Raw genomic sequence first — 14,671 nt, 5'->3', positions numbered from 1 at the left:
CCCAACCTTTATGGTTTGATTTGGGTTCGGTAGCAGAGAGTGATATAAACACCTTTAAAAGCTATGTCGAAGTTTGTCAAAAACTCTGTGATGTCCCACGTTAGTTTGGGAAGGGAATAAAACACCATTTATAAGGATGTTGAAACCTTCCTCTAGCATACGCCTTTTAAAGCCTTGAGGGGAAGCCCGAAAGGAAAAGCCCCAAAGAGGACAATATCGGCTAGCAGTGAGTTTGGGCCGTTACAGTTGATATTAGAGCTAGACACCGGTCGATGTGTCAACCTTCTCGTTGTTCGAAGGAGGGTAGACACGAGGCGGTGTGTTAGTAAGGACGGTGGGGCCCAAAGAGGGGTAGATTTAGTGGCGGTCCCATATCGATTGGAGAAAGGAACAAGTGCCAGCGAGGACACTGGGCCCCGAATGGAGTAGATTGTGATGTCCCACATTAGTTGGGGAGGAGAACAAAACACCACGGTGTGGAAACTTTCCCCTAGCATATGCCTTTTAAAGCCTTGACGGGAAGCCCGAAAGGGAAAGCTCAAAAAGGACAATATCAGATAGCGGTGGACTTGGGCCGTTACAAACTCACTCTTATCTCAAAGATCAAACGAAGAATTGCAATCTATGTCACGTTGTTGACTCTTTGAGGGAAGAAAAGCGTTATCTTCGACGTGATCATAAATATTGAGGTCTTTTTTATTAGGTGATGAAATATATATATATATATATATATATCAATATATATTTGAAAAAAAAATGTTAAATAAAATATTATTGTATTATTCCATTTTAATGAAAAATACTTTGTGACACCCGAGTAAATAGTTAAGCAAAAAATTGAAAGTTGCTACCTATGTCAATAAAGTGCATTTTTGTTTTCAATAAAGTGTACTTTTGTTTTCGATCATAGGAATTAAGTGAAGACAAAGCTTGCTAGAACTCGTTTTGGTTTATAGGGATAGTCTTTACTCTTCGAGAAGCGAAAAATGAGTATCGTGACCATGTTGCATGGAATACTGAGAATGACAAAACATGCTAGAATAACTCGTGCTAGTCTGTGGGAATAGTTTCTACTCTTTAAAAGGAATGAGTATCGTGACCATGTTGCATGCGACTCTTTGATGCCCATTTGATCCTTGATTGACCTAAATGTATGTGACTCCAACGTCGCTTGTTGAAACTCCGATGCAGCTCTCTCTTCTTATGTTGTGGCCCGAGGCCAATCTAACCCCACCCAACTGAGATTATTAATGATGCCATTGACGCCATTACCGCTTCAATCTTGCTTATACGTTCAATGACTTTCTCATGAATATTCTCTTGATGTGTTAGGTGATGCACTATCCTTCTTAATCACGTTATACTACTTCTTTCGTTGAGACAGGTGACACTACTAGATTGATTTTGCCATATTCTTTAATTTATTATTATTATGATTTTGAGTTCAACCATTTACATAAGGGTAGATTCGAACTTCTAACCTCTTTATATAATGCATAGTATTTAAATTATTAAAGTGTATTTATAATTATAATTAAAAAAAATAATATATATATATATATATATATATTGATAATTAGAACTCATCCCCAAAACCCAGAAATTCGCCTTCTGTAACATCCACTGTAGGCTCTCTGCCTGCAGCGCTATCGAAGGTTTATTCGATCATCAATAATGCAGTCGCTACTCTCGCCGGTCGGTCGCGGCGGTCCCTTCCCGTCCGCCGCAGTTTATACATCGGAGTTGCACCCCAGCTGTTTCAATCGTCGACCTTTCTCTGTCCGATACGCATCCAATCTCAAATCTCCTCATAATTCCCTCCCTTCATTTAGTGCAATTCGACCTCCTTCTTCTTTTTCGTTGTTGCTTTTGAAGAATTTTGGTTCTCTGGAGCATAGAAGAGGACAGTTTTGCTCGGATACACGCGCTTCTTCTAGTCCCATTTCGCCGACGGTTCCCCCAAACGATGAGGCTGAAAAGGCAAAACTGGCTCAGGTTCTCTTTCTTCCAAGTCTTTATGTTCTTTTCTACTAACGTTTTTGATATGGCCAGGAAATGTAGTATTGAAACTTAGGCTGACCTTGCTTTAATTTCTTGAGTGAAACCCCAAAAGGATTTTAGATGAATCGTCTTGTTTACTAGTTTCTTGAAGTTCTGCTTTATCTAATTTGATTGACTCTGGACGTTTTCTTACATTCCTACGAAGATTTTCGCTTTGTAACTTTTTATCTCCTTCCCGATAAACCAGAATAACGAAACAAATAAATCATATTTAAGCTAGGGTAGATTAGATATTGAGCACAAGCAATAGATTAGATATTGAGCACAAGCAATTCCGCATAAAAATTAAGCAACTAGAGCTAGTGGAGATTCCTAAAAGAATGCATACAGAACCTTTGATACCGAAAATGAAGGGGGAGTTACAAGGGGAGCCTGTTATTCTCCTAATAGATTGTGATGCAATGTACAACTTCATTGCAGGTAAGGTGGTGGATGAGCTTCATTTAATCCAATCTGGAACAGATGAGTATGGGACTCCACTGGGTTTAGATTATGCAATTAAGGGAAAAGAGTTTGCCTGAGAGTTCCACTCCTCCAAATTTGGAGGAAATCGAGGATTTTCTTCTTTTTGAGGTAGGTAAGTCTAATATTATAGTTGCAACCGTGGTTAAGCATTCGTGGAAGCCTGCAAATGAACTAAACGACTCAAGATGAGGTTATGAAGGGGAACAAAGATGGTTGTTCTAGAAGGGGTTCCTTTCCTAAGCCATTCCCTAGTTTCACTAAAAGCTATGGTCAAGGATTTCGTAACGGGGTTGGGATTGTTACTAGAATGATGATGATCGTATCTCAAGGGAAGAACCAATCCCATCCTAGCTAAGTTACAAGTGCTTAATGAGTGTGAAAAGGTGTTCACCGTGCCTCCGAGTTTACCCACTATCAACAGTTATGATCGTGTAGTAATCTTAATGATACCTCCTCCAAGTCTAGAAGAACAAGATTGAGTGGTGGTGGGGAAATTCTAGCTGACAACATAATTGAGCCGAACCACAGTCTCTATTCTAGTCCTCTATTTTGGTAAAAATGAAGAGATGTTTGCAACTTACTGTAGACTTCAAAGCACTGAACCATGAGGTTGTCCTTAATAACTCTCATTCACTCGTAGTGGTTTTTAACCTAACCCTTTTGATATGTTTAATTTATGAGATTAGTTCTCGTCCTTTCAATCATTTAGGTTTTCCTTTAGTAATAACTTTGTGTCTCCTTTTGGAATCCAGCGATTGAAAAGATTCAAAAGTGTCTTGCTTCTTTAAAAAAAAAAAAAAAAAAAAAAATCTAAAAAGGTGAGAGAGGTACTCTCATTTAGTTGGTTCTGAGTGGGATCCCAATTTATTTCGTGTCCCGTTTTAAGATCTTCCCTTTGGTGGGTTCTAGGATCAAGAAGATGTTAAGAGATTTCTTGTGAGAAGGGATCCAAGAAGGGTGGAGACTTTCATCTTGTCGGATGGGAGATTGTGTCCAAGCCAATTTCTTTAGGAGGATTAGGGATAGGAAATCTGAATCTTCGGAAAAAGGCCTTGCTTTTTAAATGGCATTGGCGCTTCGCTTTGGAAGTCCACGCTTTATGGGATAGGAACGTTGTGACCATGCATTGGTTTCTACCTTCTAATTGGGTCTCTAATCCTAGGATCAAAGGAACTTTCAGGAATACGCGGAGCTATGGAATACACAAAATTCTCAAGCTCAGTTAGGTTCATCGTTGGGGATAGATTGTCAGTTTTCTTCTGGGAGGATTGCTGGCTGGGGGATAGGCCCCATTGCTGCTGCTTTCCTCATCTTTATCATCATTCCTTGCAAGTTTTCAACTTTTGTAAAGGTAGCCTCTTCTTAACTTTTATATGGTAGTGTGATAAGAGTGGAAAGGCGCCAGTGCATTTAACATATTTAGGGCGAATTAGCATTAGTCTAAGTAGAGAAGTTGAAGTGATTTTGTACAAGAGAAGAGGTTACGTGAGCAGAGAGCAGGTGAGAAAGTGATGGAACTGTGAGTATGCAAATGTGTAAACTTGCGTTCCGAAGGAGGTTCCAAATTGGGCCTTATCTCCCTCAGTTTACTGCCTTTGTTTGAAGCACGAGGAAGCACTAGACCACCTTTTCCTCCATTGTTCTTATACCTTTAACGGTTGGATGTGTTGGAGGTATCTCTCTCAAAACATAGCAAGGATTTTGGGTTACTGTGCTATTAGAGCCTTTGTCTGGATCTTATGGAAAGAAAGAAACCAGAGATCGTTTGAAAACAAGGATATTAGAGAGAGTTTTTATTTTTATTATTTTTTAGGAATATACAGTGTACGGCTTCATGGTGGTGTTCAAATCACAACAAATCCTTTTGTAATTATAGCCCCACTTTAATTTTGGCTTGATTGGAAGGCTTTTCTTTAGTGCTTTTGGGAGGTAGACAAGTGGGGGAGTACATTTATGGAAAAAGTATAAACAGTAAGAGGGGACACAAATAACAAGCATCACTGAGAATATCATCGAAGTTTGGATTCAATTCCTTTGTCTAATATGTATGTATTATGAAATGGGAAGCCATGGTGGGATATTATGATGCTTGAACTATGTCCAAAACTATCTCACTGCATAACCTCTTCAATTCCAAAATTTGTTACGATTTTTCTTGAAAGGTTCCTAGACTGGCATCACTATCATTATTGCTATCAATAATGAACTAAGTTGCTTTGATGGTTTAGGTGGCAAAGAGATTAGAGAAGACATCAAGGTATTTCAAGAGGTTGGGTAATCTCGGATTTTGGGGACAGTTGGTGTGCACGATTGTCGCTGCCGTTATTCTTTCATTCTCTGTTGTCGTCACCGGGAAAATTACATCACCTGCCACTTTTTATGCTACTGCTGGTGGTATTGTGGCAGCTTTCATTTCTGTATTTTGGTCCTTCGGGTACATTCGGCTTTCTGATAAACTTCAACGGACTGCAAATCAACCCTCCAAGGTATTATAATTTCTGAGTCTCTGTGTTTTCTGATTGCTCGAGATTACTGGAAGGTCAAAAATCGATTTATTTGTTCTTTCAGCCTTCTAAACCACAGAACCAAGTCGGCTAATTTAATCTAACAATAAATAGGATTTCTTTGCTATAAACAAATAGATTTGTTATGAGATTTATCTATTTGAAAATGAGAAAGATAACCTGTACACCACCTCTTGGAATACAATAGGTTATATATCCCAGCTTTTGGCATGCTTCCTTCTTTCCCCCATTAGTTTTGCAAAACTACCTCCAATAGACTATTTTAGCTGCTAAATACGAGCATGTGCAAAATAAAGTAGAATTTTGACTGAACTCATGCTTCCTCTTTTTATTAATTGATCCTAATTTCAGGCTCCTCCCCGAGCCGATGTCGTGAATAGCTTAAAAAATGGAATAGTAGTGAACCTACTGGGCATGGGTGCTGCCATTCTGGGGATGCAAGCGACCGTAGGATTGTTAGTTGCTAAGGCTCTTACTTCCTCAGCAATTCCATATTACCAGGGAGCCTCCCCTGGAAATAGCCCTGTTCTTGCTTTGGATGTATTCTTAGTACAGGTACGTTTTTTCTTTCCTCTTCTCAATGGTTATTTTGTTGAAAAATATAAAAGATCTTCAGATTTTGGATGTGAATATAATATTAGATGCTGTATTGACTGCTAGAGCATATCAATCTACTTCTCCGATAAGTATTGACTATCGTGAGAGTATAAAGAATATACGTTCTTTTGAAAGGAACAATAGGAGCATGGCTGTTAGGATAGGTGAAGACTGGGAGAGACGCAAAACAAGAAAGGTGTGAGATCCCACATTGGTTGGAGGGGGAACGAAACATTCTTTATGAGGATGTGGAAATCTCTCCCTAGTAGATGCGTTTTAAAACCTTGAGGGAAAGCCTAGATGGGAAAGCCCAAAGAGGACAATATCTGCTAGTGGTGGGTTTGAGCCGTTACAAATGGTATCAGAACCAGACACCAAGCGATGAGGTTGAGCCCCAAAGGGGGTGGACACGACGCGGTGTGCCAGCAAGGACGCTAGGCTCCAAAGGGGGGTGGATTGGGGGGTCCCACATCGATTGGAGAAGGGAAGGAATGCCAGCGAGTACGTTGGGCCTTGAAGGGGAGTGGATTGTGAGATCCTACATCGGTTGGAGAGGGGAACAAACATTCTTTATAAGGATGTGGAAACCTCTCCCTAGTAGACGTGTTTTAAAACCTTGAGGGAAAGTCTAAAAAGGACAATATCTGCTAGCGGTGAGCTTGGACCATTACAAAAGCTCACTCGAGCATATAATGAACCCAACTTGTATAAGGCATATCAAAATGTGCATTGATTCTGATGAGATAGCCGTGTGCCATTTCATGACTCCTTAACTTTCCTTCTTGCAGGCTTCTGCAAACACTATTCTCTCTCATTTCCTGGGGCTCGTTTTCTCGTTGGAGCTACTGCGCTCGGTGACATTGCCTGCTACTGAGAGCATTCCTATACCCCGAATGGCATAATCTCCACCGTCGCCCTTCTAGTTGCTTAGATTCGACATCAAAGGCGACACGATATGAATTGATCACGCGTTCAGTGTCCATTTTCAAGTATCGTTTGTATTTTTGTTGCGAGCGTTCTCGTCCATCTGATCAGGGCGCTCTATTTTCTGGTATGGGTGGGGATCAAAAGCCGCTGTTGGTAGGGAACTTGAATAGTTGCAGAGGTCCTTGAAGGTGTTTTCTGGGGATAGCTTCAATTGTATTAGAAGACTGTATCGGCCATGTCAAACTCTACTATCAAAATGTAGATTCAAATATGGTTCTTTGAGTTTTAAGCTCTGTTCCATTTTAATATTTACTTTGTTTTTCTTTTTCTTTAATGAAAAGTATTTACATGGTTGGAACTTCATCTAACCTATTACAAAATTTATTAAAATGTAATCAGGTAATTTTAGTTTTTAGGGGTTTATTAATTTCATTTTGAATAATAATAATAGTTAGTACTATATTCTTAAACTTTCTCTTCAAAAGTTTTAAATTTAAAAAAAAAAATACCTTGAAATTTAAAAAAAAAAATTAAAAAAAAAAAAAAACTTTAATTTTAGATAAAAAAATTATTAATATTTTGTTTAAAAAAAAAAGAAAGAATTTAAAAAATAATTACTTAATTTTCAAAACTTTCATTAATATTCATATAAAAATGTTAGAAACTTCAAATTTATAATTACATTTAAAAAAAAAAAACACTTTTATACCATATTTTAAAAATACTCATAAACTTTAATAAATGACATTAAAAAATTTGGAGATAATCTATAAGATGTCTTTTCGTCTATATAAATTGGCAAAAAATACTCAAACTTTCATAAATGATATTAAAAAATTTGGAGATAATCTATAAGATGTGTTTTCGTCTATGTAAATTGGCAAAAAATACTCATAAACTTTCATAAATGACATTAAAAAATTTGGAGATAATCTATGAGATGTCTTTTCGTCTATATAAATTGACAAAAAATACTCATAAACGACATTAAAAAATTTGTAGATAATCTATAAGATGTCTTTTCGTCTATATAAATTGACAAAAAATACTCATAAACTTTCATAAATGACATTAAAAAATTTGGAGATAATCTATAAAATGTCTTTTCGTCTATAACAATTTTTGTGAACTTTTTTTATAAAGGTGTCAATGGTACTTCAAAATTTTTATGGGTATTTTTTAAACCTCCTTACAAAACTATTAAAAATTTAGTATTTTTTGAAATAAACGACCTTCCATCCAAAATGGATGGTAATGATATTTTTCAAACTTATTTTGTAGTATTATTAAAAGAATTTAAAAATTTAGAAATATTTTTTTAGACCAAAGTCATAGGTACTTTTATTTTTTTATCATTTTTTTAATTCAATATTACGACGATAAATTAAGCATAATTCATCTAGTTAAAATTTATTAATAGGTCAAAAAATTGAAACCTTACGTTTAGTAAAGCCAAAATTTAACTAATTATCTTTAGAATATAATAAAAAAAAAAACATTTTATTTGATAAAAATGTTCAATTAATTAGATAACGAATAATGTACTTATTTTAAAGTATGCTTATAAACTTGGGCTAAAATCATTTTTAATGCAACATTTGAAGAGAGAGAAAGAGAGAGAGAGAGAGAGAGAGAGAGAGAGAGAGAGAGATAATTTCCATCTTCCTCGCTCGCTTTCTGAAACTCGTCGACGGAGAAGAGAACAGATCGTCTGTTCGGAAAATTCGCAGATCTCATTGCAAAGAAGTGACTGCAGCAATTCAACTGTCGCAGGAGAAAGAAGGACGCGCAATTTGAAGCTATTAGAGATGTTGCCTACAGCTTCCAGAGGGCGTTCTTCGGCCTCTACATCTCGAGCTAATTCCATGTATCCACAGTACCTCCGTCGAATTGTCAAGGTTATCTCACTCCTTCATATTATGTCTACTCTCCATTTCTAGCAGATCCGTTCCATATGTTAATCAAACTGCTACTTTTCGCATCTAATTTGTAAACGATTCATCTTCACGGATATGGCTGATGAAGTCTGTATAAAATCATTTGATTTTGTATTATTGTTATTTGAGGAATTTGTGTGCCTTTATTCTTTTTTTCTTTTTTTCTTCTTTCTCTCAGTGTAGACATTGGAACAGTGTTGTTATAGTTCGTTCTGAAATTTTGTTCTTATTTTGTATTTTAGTTGCGATTCTTCCTACCTGCTTTGTTTTGGTTGGATCATTTGTTGTTCCGTTATTCCTGATTTACTTCACGCTGTTCAAGCACTGTTTGATCCTTGATGTGTTGGGTGTGGTGCCACGTGGAGTCTTGGATCTTGTGAATCCAAGCAGTAATAGTTGGATAGTTCAGAGCTTGGTCGTGTTTGATGAGAACAAGTTTCAGTTGCCCTCTGGATTTGTAATGTAGTTTATTGCATTCTCAACATGCTTTAGCTAGTTCTGTTCTTTTGCAGTTCTTGAAATTTTGTCTTATTCTTGGTTACAAATAAATTGTTGGAAATTGGCCACAAAATGAAGCTAATGTTCTTTCAATTTCCTTCTTATGTGATGTTGCTTGCTGGATGCCATTAATTTCATAAGTCATCACTTTATTTGGCTAATTGCAGTGGCAACAAATGGACATCGAATATACATTCTGGCAAATGCTTCATCTATGCACTTCACCAAAAGTTGTGTACGTATTGGTTCTTATTGGCTATTGTCACTCACTAACAGCTGTAGCGTACTCTGTTTCAAGTTTGTTTTTGCCCTTTTTTAATCGTTGCTATTTGGACTTTTGGTGGAATTTTGCTTTGGATGCAGCTATCAGCATACCAAGTATCACAAGCGTAAGTACATCTCCCATCAAAGAGTCCTGTTTTGTTTGTTTGTTTGATTGTTCGTGCTGATTGTAATGGTGCTGAAGAACCCATAATTGTACTCACGATTTACGGTTATATGTAATCCAGTTTACAAGCTGTTTAGATATTTTCCAATATACACTTTTCCCTTTAACATTGTGTTGATTTCCTCTCATATTTAATCACTACCAACGTAATATGCTACCAGGTGAAGAAAGTGAATTTTCAACGTAATATGCTACCAGGTGAAGAAAGTGAATTTTTGTCTAAACCCAAAACAATTTCTTTTTCTTAAAAGATTGCAGGGCTTTATACTCGGATTGATACACATGTATTGGATTAGCATGTGTACTTCCGAGGGGAAGTTTATTTCAATTTTTTTTAAAAAAATGTCTGAAGTCATTGGTGAAATAAGTGGATGGAGACATCGGGGTGTATTGTTAAATTTTGGGAGACTGTTGCTTAGGCCTCTTACTCTTGCTTGTTAGGATTACCCTTTGGGTGAAGTTATCATCCATCCTAGAACACAAGTTTTAAATTAGTATTTGAAGTTAATATCTAATCTTATTCTAATGGTTAAATTACAAGTTTAGTCTCTAGACTTTCAGATTTAGATCTATTTAGCCCCTGAACTCTCTAGTTGGGATGGAGTCAAAGATCTCTCCAACATTGTTATGAGGGAAACAAAATTGACTATATAGGCTATTACATGGGGGTCATATCTAGTGTAGTGTTTAAACCCAAGATCAATATCTTTTCTTTTTAAATGTGATTTTGTCACTATTTTATTTCATATGCACAAAAGTTTATGGGATGTCTATTTTCATCTGGAAATTACAAAAGAAAAAAAAAAGATCGGTTAGCAATCTTGTTTTACTGGCTTAAAGGGATCAATATTACCTTTGAAAGAAAGGATAGAAACCTTATTTATCTTTATGATCTTATCTTGTATACAGAAGCCACATAGAGTAAGCTACATAATTTTTTTGGAACTATTTTTATAACCTTCATTAGCCTTAGTCGTCTTCTTCCTTTTGTTATATTTCATGGCATTAATGAAGTTTGTTTCCCTTTCCAAAAGAAAAAAAAAATGTATCTTAACGATAGATGTAATATGTGTAGTATAAAGGCTTTTCATCTGTTAGAACTCAAATGAAAAGTTGTTTGCTATTTTCTTGTGTCAGAAACTAAGAATCAATGGGCACGTGATGATCCTGCTTTTGTTGTGATCTGCAGTCTTCTTTTGGCAATCGCAACTTTGGCTTACTGTGCTGCGTAAGTGTAGCCAATGCTTCTATGTAGTATCTCATCTCTTTGTTGGTTTATTTTTTAATGAAGCACATGTTCATTAAAGTAGGTCATTTTCTAAATATTTGTGTGTCTGTTTGTTTGTGTGTGAGTGAGAGAATCTTGAGGTGTACCAGCCTCTTCGTCTCTCCCACAAAGAACATATAGGCATACACTCGCACAAACACCAAAACAGGGATAAATTGGAAGAAACATGTACACCTATACACTTTATGTGATAATTGTTTTCTTCTCTCTCGATTGGTTATAATAGGAGTTTTATTTATATATATTATTATAAAGTTGTCTATTAAAAAATTCAGCTAATTTATGCCTTAGTTGTGTTTTCTGATTGTCAAATTTTGTTAATAATTTCAGATATGATCATAGTGCAGCACATGCCACTTTTGTAGTTATTTCAGTACTGCTCTTCCATTTGCTAATAACTGGCGCGATTTTGGCTACTGGTTGTTGGTAAGCTATTTCCCTGCTGTGAGTGCATGTTGCTAAATCATTTTGCCAACAAATTATTTTTCTTTGTCCAAGAAATATTCATCATTTGCTATAATTTCGAATGGATCTTATATTCTAGATACGATTATTTGTTCTCTTGGCTGTCTTCATTTGTACTTGGGACTTTGCTCCTCTTAATTAGACGTGCCTTGTTTAAAACTTCCTTGACTTTAATTTCAGATATTTGTTTCTGCACTGAATGAAATAGGCACATGTACAATATGAATGAAAGTTAGGAAACATTTTGGTGGATCATATCTTCTGGATAATGGTTGACATCAGCACTAAGGACACGAGCCACTCTAATTTTTAGAATAGTAGATCTATAGTTTTCCTGTTACGCGTGTTGGGCATGAGTTTGGTGCGTTTCTTTATCAGCTAAAGAGATGATGTAGCTTCAAACAAAGAATAGGAAATCTAGATCTTTTCTTTTTTTCCTTTCTGAGGTCCTCTGTATTCTGATGCAATTTCCTTTCAGATGTCTATGTAAAATTATGTTGAAGTCCCACGTGTAGTTCCTGTCCGTTAACAACCTGTTAATGCTGAATTATCATCACAGTTGACCTCTTGTGCATTTGTATGAAAAATTTCACATTCCTTCAATCTTTATTGTTCAAAATGTTTTTATTACATGCCGATATAATTTATAGTGATCAATTTCATCATTCAAATGTACTTTCAGGTTATTAACAAATTCTTACCTTCGGGAAGAGACACCGGGCAGTCATGTAGTTGAGCAACGGGTTGAGTGGTAAGATCTTTAACTCTCAATTTTAGCTATACTCAGGATTGCTTATGGCTTATTTCAACTTCTGTTAAACATCAGTTTTTAGGACCAAATTATTTTGATGCATCGTTTAGTTTTGTGTTTCTGGTGGCCTTTTGGGTTTTAATATTCTATTATATTTACGCAATGTCTTCCCTTTGTTCCCTAAAAATTAGTGTATTGACATATGGTTTATTTGTTTGTTTATTTTTCACTGGTTCAAGGCTCTATGCATTTGATGTGCACTGCAATTCTTTCTTCCCAATGTTTGTTTTGCTTTACGGTGAGTATGATAATAGCTTTTGTTTATGTTTTGTTTTCAAGCATTTAATTGCGGCTCTGAAGTCCTGGTTTCGTTGCAGTGATCCATTATTTTATATCACCGCTTCTGGTGGCCCATGGCTTCATTCCGTTATTGCTATCAAATTTGCTTTTCATGATTGGGGCTTCGTATTACCACTACGTCAACTTTTTAGGTTATGATGGTAAGCAATATTTTCTTTCATGTTCCTATCAGATCTATATATTTTGTGTCGATTGCATTAATAATTTTATGGATTACTGAACCATAGAGGTCAGAGCCTTTTTCTCTTCATGGCTAGAACTTTTGGTTCTTTTAGAAATTTCAGTTAGGTGCCATTTAGGAAGTCGTGCTTTGGATTTTAATCTAAAGGTTATTGTATCTACAATATTGAGGTGAGATTAAGTGTGGTTTAGAATGGCTCCTGAGGACTTCTCTTCTTAAAAAACAATGATAAAACTTTGTAGAAGTACTTTTAGGAGAAGCATTATTTAAGTGCTTGTGCCTTTTTGGAGAGTAAAATACTTCTATAATCATATTTCCAAACACTATAAACATTTGAAAATGGACACTTTAACTATTAAAAGTACTTCCCACCAGTGAATCGCCTCAAACTCGTTCGATAATCTAATGAGTTAAGGGCGTGGTTGAAGCGTGGGGTGGAGTTAGAAGACAGATTTTAATTCGACAAATGGCCTGTGAATGAGTAGAGTGTAGGCTAAAACTTTTCAGTTTGCAATTGGTGGAGGTGAGAGGAAGTGCTTGTTCCCAACTTCTAGCTCTTCTTAGTCCATAATGGACTCAGTTGAAAGTTTTGTTCAACTTATGTCATATATATTTGGTACGAGAGAAGGTGCATGATTTAGCTACTAATCAATGACACATGTGTTCTAATAAAACAATCCATAAACTGAGAGACCGTGTGCCCCAATGCAGTACTGCCATTTTTGGAGAAAACCACCGTCTTCCTCTATCCAATCGGCGTGGTCTTTGTCCTTACTCCGATCTGTAAGTCATAACGAAACCTCGAACTCCCATTTTCAGAGCTCTTGTGCTTCAATCACATCTCATTTCCCTTTTTTTGCCTGCAGTTATCCTGATTGGCTTCAACCCTTCAAGATACTTCATGAATATGTACTTTAGTCAGAACTTATAATCTCTCGATTTACGGATTCGGCTACAGCTTACCTTGAGGCAGGAGGATTAATAGATCAATGATTTCATCCACGCAAGTCACTAATGACTGCATTTGTTTAGAAATGAGGAAGAGTCCGCGGTGGTTACAGCCTCAGTTGCTAATGAGTGATATCAGGAACTGTAGGGGGTAGGAACTTGGTATCTTGTGCTTTCACAGTTGCAAGTGAGGTGACGCGGCTGATTTTTTGATGAAATAGATCTGTTGAATATATTATAATGATTTTTACCTGATACACTTTGTTTGCAGTTTACATAAAATTCACACTTGAAACATTTATTTAGATCTCTTTCCAGTTGACAAGAAACAACCGTGTTCCCTTTGCGGATGTCTTGTGAAGTACAGATGATAAACAGGTAAATTAGTTACAGACATGACCCAACCCTACTTTTTCTTATGGAATATGATAATGTCTCGGAATTTTCCTCAGTTTTAAATCACAAGGACAAGGAATGGTAAAGGAATCATTATTTTGTTAGATTTTGTTTGATCTTATTTTGATTTTTACTGGGAATGGCTATGGGATTGGAGTATTGCCCTTTACTCCTATGAATTCGGGAACTGGGAAGTTTCAAGTTTGTGTCTATTTTGTCTATAAACTTGAATTTGAGGAAGAGATGGCGAAGGGTGAAGCCTATGAATAAGGAGAAAGTAGTGAAGATATGGCGATTTTACCTACCAGAGAGAAATCCCTGAACGTAGGCTAAATTAATATATCTCTTGTTATCTGTGTCAACGATACAAAATTTTCAAAAGTTATTATAATTTTCTTAAATTTTTAAGAAAATTAAAAATTATATATAAAGAATAGTTCTACAAGTTTCATTAATACTTTTAAAAAAATTTAAAAATTTAACAATATTCTAAAACTTCTTTTTTTAAAAAATAAAAAAAAATATTCTTATCAAAAAAATATCTATGAACTTAAAAAAAAAAAAAAATTAACTTTTTTAGGTTTTTATGCTATTAACAAATTTGCACATCTACTCAATGATATTTTTAAGTTACAATTTTATTTTTAAAAAAAAGTTAGTAGGGATAAAATTTTAAAAGTTCTGTTAAACAATTTAAGAGTGTTTTCTAAATAAAATATTAATAATTCCTATGATAAAGATATTCTAAAGTAATATTAAATTATCATATTCTAAAGTAATATTAAAATTTTTGAAAGTTTAAGCGAGGACCGAAAAGAACGCAC

The 14,671-nt window shown here is 35.7% G+C and overlaps 2 protein-coding genes and 1 long non-coding RNA gene across 3 annotated transcripts; all 3 read left to right on the top strand.

Annotated features, from left to right (window-relative positions):
- The first annotated feature begins 1,581 nt into the window (after positions 1–1,581).
- Positions 1,582–6,883, top strand: TIC21 (translocon at inner membrane of chloroplasts 21). The gene is made up of 4 exons (XM_023698067.2): positions 1,582–1,995; positions 4,755–5,012; positions 5,403–5,606; positions 6,437–6,883. Exons 1-4 carry the CDS (start codon positions 1,675–1,677, stop codon positions 6,548–6,550), a joined length of 897 nt encoding a protein of 298 aa, XP_023553835.2. The 5' UTR covers positions 1,582–1,674; the 3' UTR covers positions 6,551–6,883.
- A 1,297-nt stretch (positions 6,884–8,180) lies between these two features.
- Positions 8,181–13,756, top strand: LOC111811295 (uncharacterized). Its single transcript, XM_023698073.2, has 10 exons — positions 8,181–8,473; positions 9,178–9,245; positions 9,374–9,399; positions 10,596–10,686; positions 11,077–11,172; positions 11,894–11,962; positions 12,202–12,260; positions 12,340–12,462; positions 13,215–13,286; positions 13,370–13,756. Exons 1-10 carry the CDS (start codon positions 8,384–8,386, stop codon positions 13,432–13,434), a joined length of 759 nt encoding a protein of 252 aa, XP_023553841.1. The 5' UTR covers positions 8,181–8,383; the 3' UTR covers positions 13,435–13,756.
- On the top strand, positions 9,406–10,335 carry LOC147789301 (uncharacterized). The gene is made up of 2 exons (XR_015412011.1): positions 9,406–9,619; positions 9,657–10,335. It is a non-coding gene; the product is annotated as an uncharacterized LOC147789301 (long non-coding RNA).
- Positions 13,757–14,671: the final 915 nt, after the last annotated feature.

Source organism: Cucurbita pepo, chromosome 15 (assembly GCF_057944985.1).
Source record: "Cucurbita pepo subsp. pepo isolate OVF chromosome 15, ASM5794498v1, whole genome shotgun sequence".
Lineage (NCBI taxonomy): Eukaryota > Viridiplantae > Streptophyta > Magnoliopsida > Cucurbitales > Cucurbitaceae > Cucurbita > Cucurbita pepo.
Note: the sequence above shows the minus strand (reverse complement) of the source record. Positions and strands in the feature narration are given on the sequence as shown.

Bases quoted from the DNA above. Each gene is read 5' to 3' on its own strand.
- LOC111811295 (XM_023698073.2), top strand. From the start codon at position 8,384: ATGTTGCCTACAGCTTCCAGAGGGCGTTCTTCGGCCTCTACATCTCGA. The intron at 10,687-11,076 runs GTAAGTGTAGCC...TAATAATTTCAG, and splicing joins ACTTTGGCTTACTGTGCTGC to ATATGATCATAGTGCAGCAC. The intron at 12,261-12,339 runs GTGAGTATGATA...GTTTCGTTGCAG, and splicing joins AATGTTTGTTTTGCTTTACG to TGATCCATTATTTTATATCA.
- TIC21 (XM_023698067.2), top strand. From the start codon at position 1,675: ATGCAGTCGCTACTCTCGCCGGTCGGTCGCGGCGGTCCCTTCCCGTCC. The intron at 1,996-4,754 runs GTTCTCTTTCTT...TTGATGGTTTAG, and splicing joins AAAAGGCAAAACTGGCTCAG to GTGGCAAAGAGATTAGAGAA. The intron at 5,013-5,402 runs GTATTATAATTT...TCCTAATTTCAG, and splicing joins CTGCAAATCAACCCTCCAAG to GCTCCTCCCCGAGCCGATGT.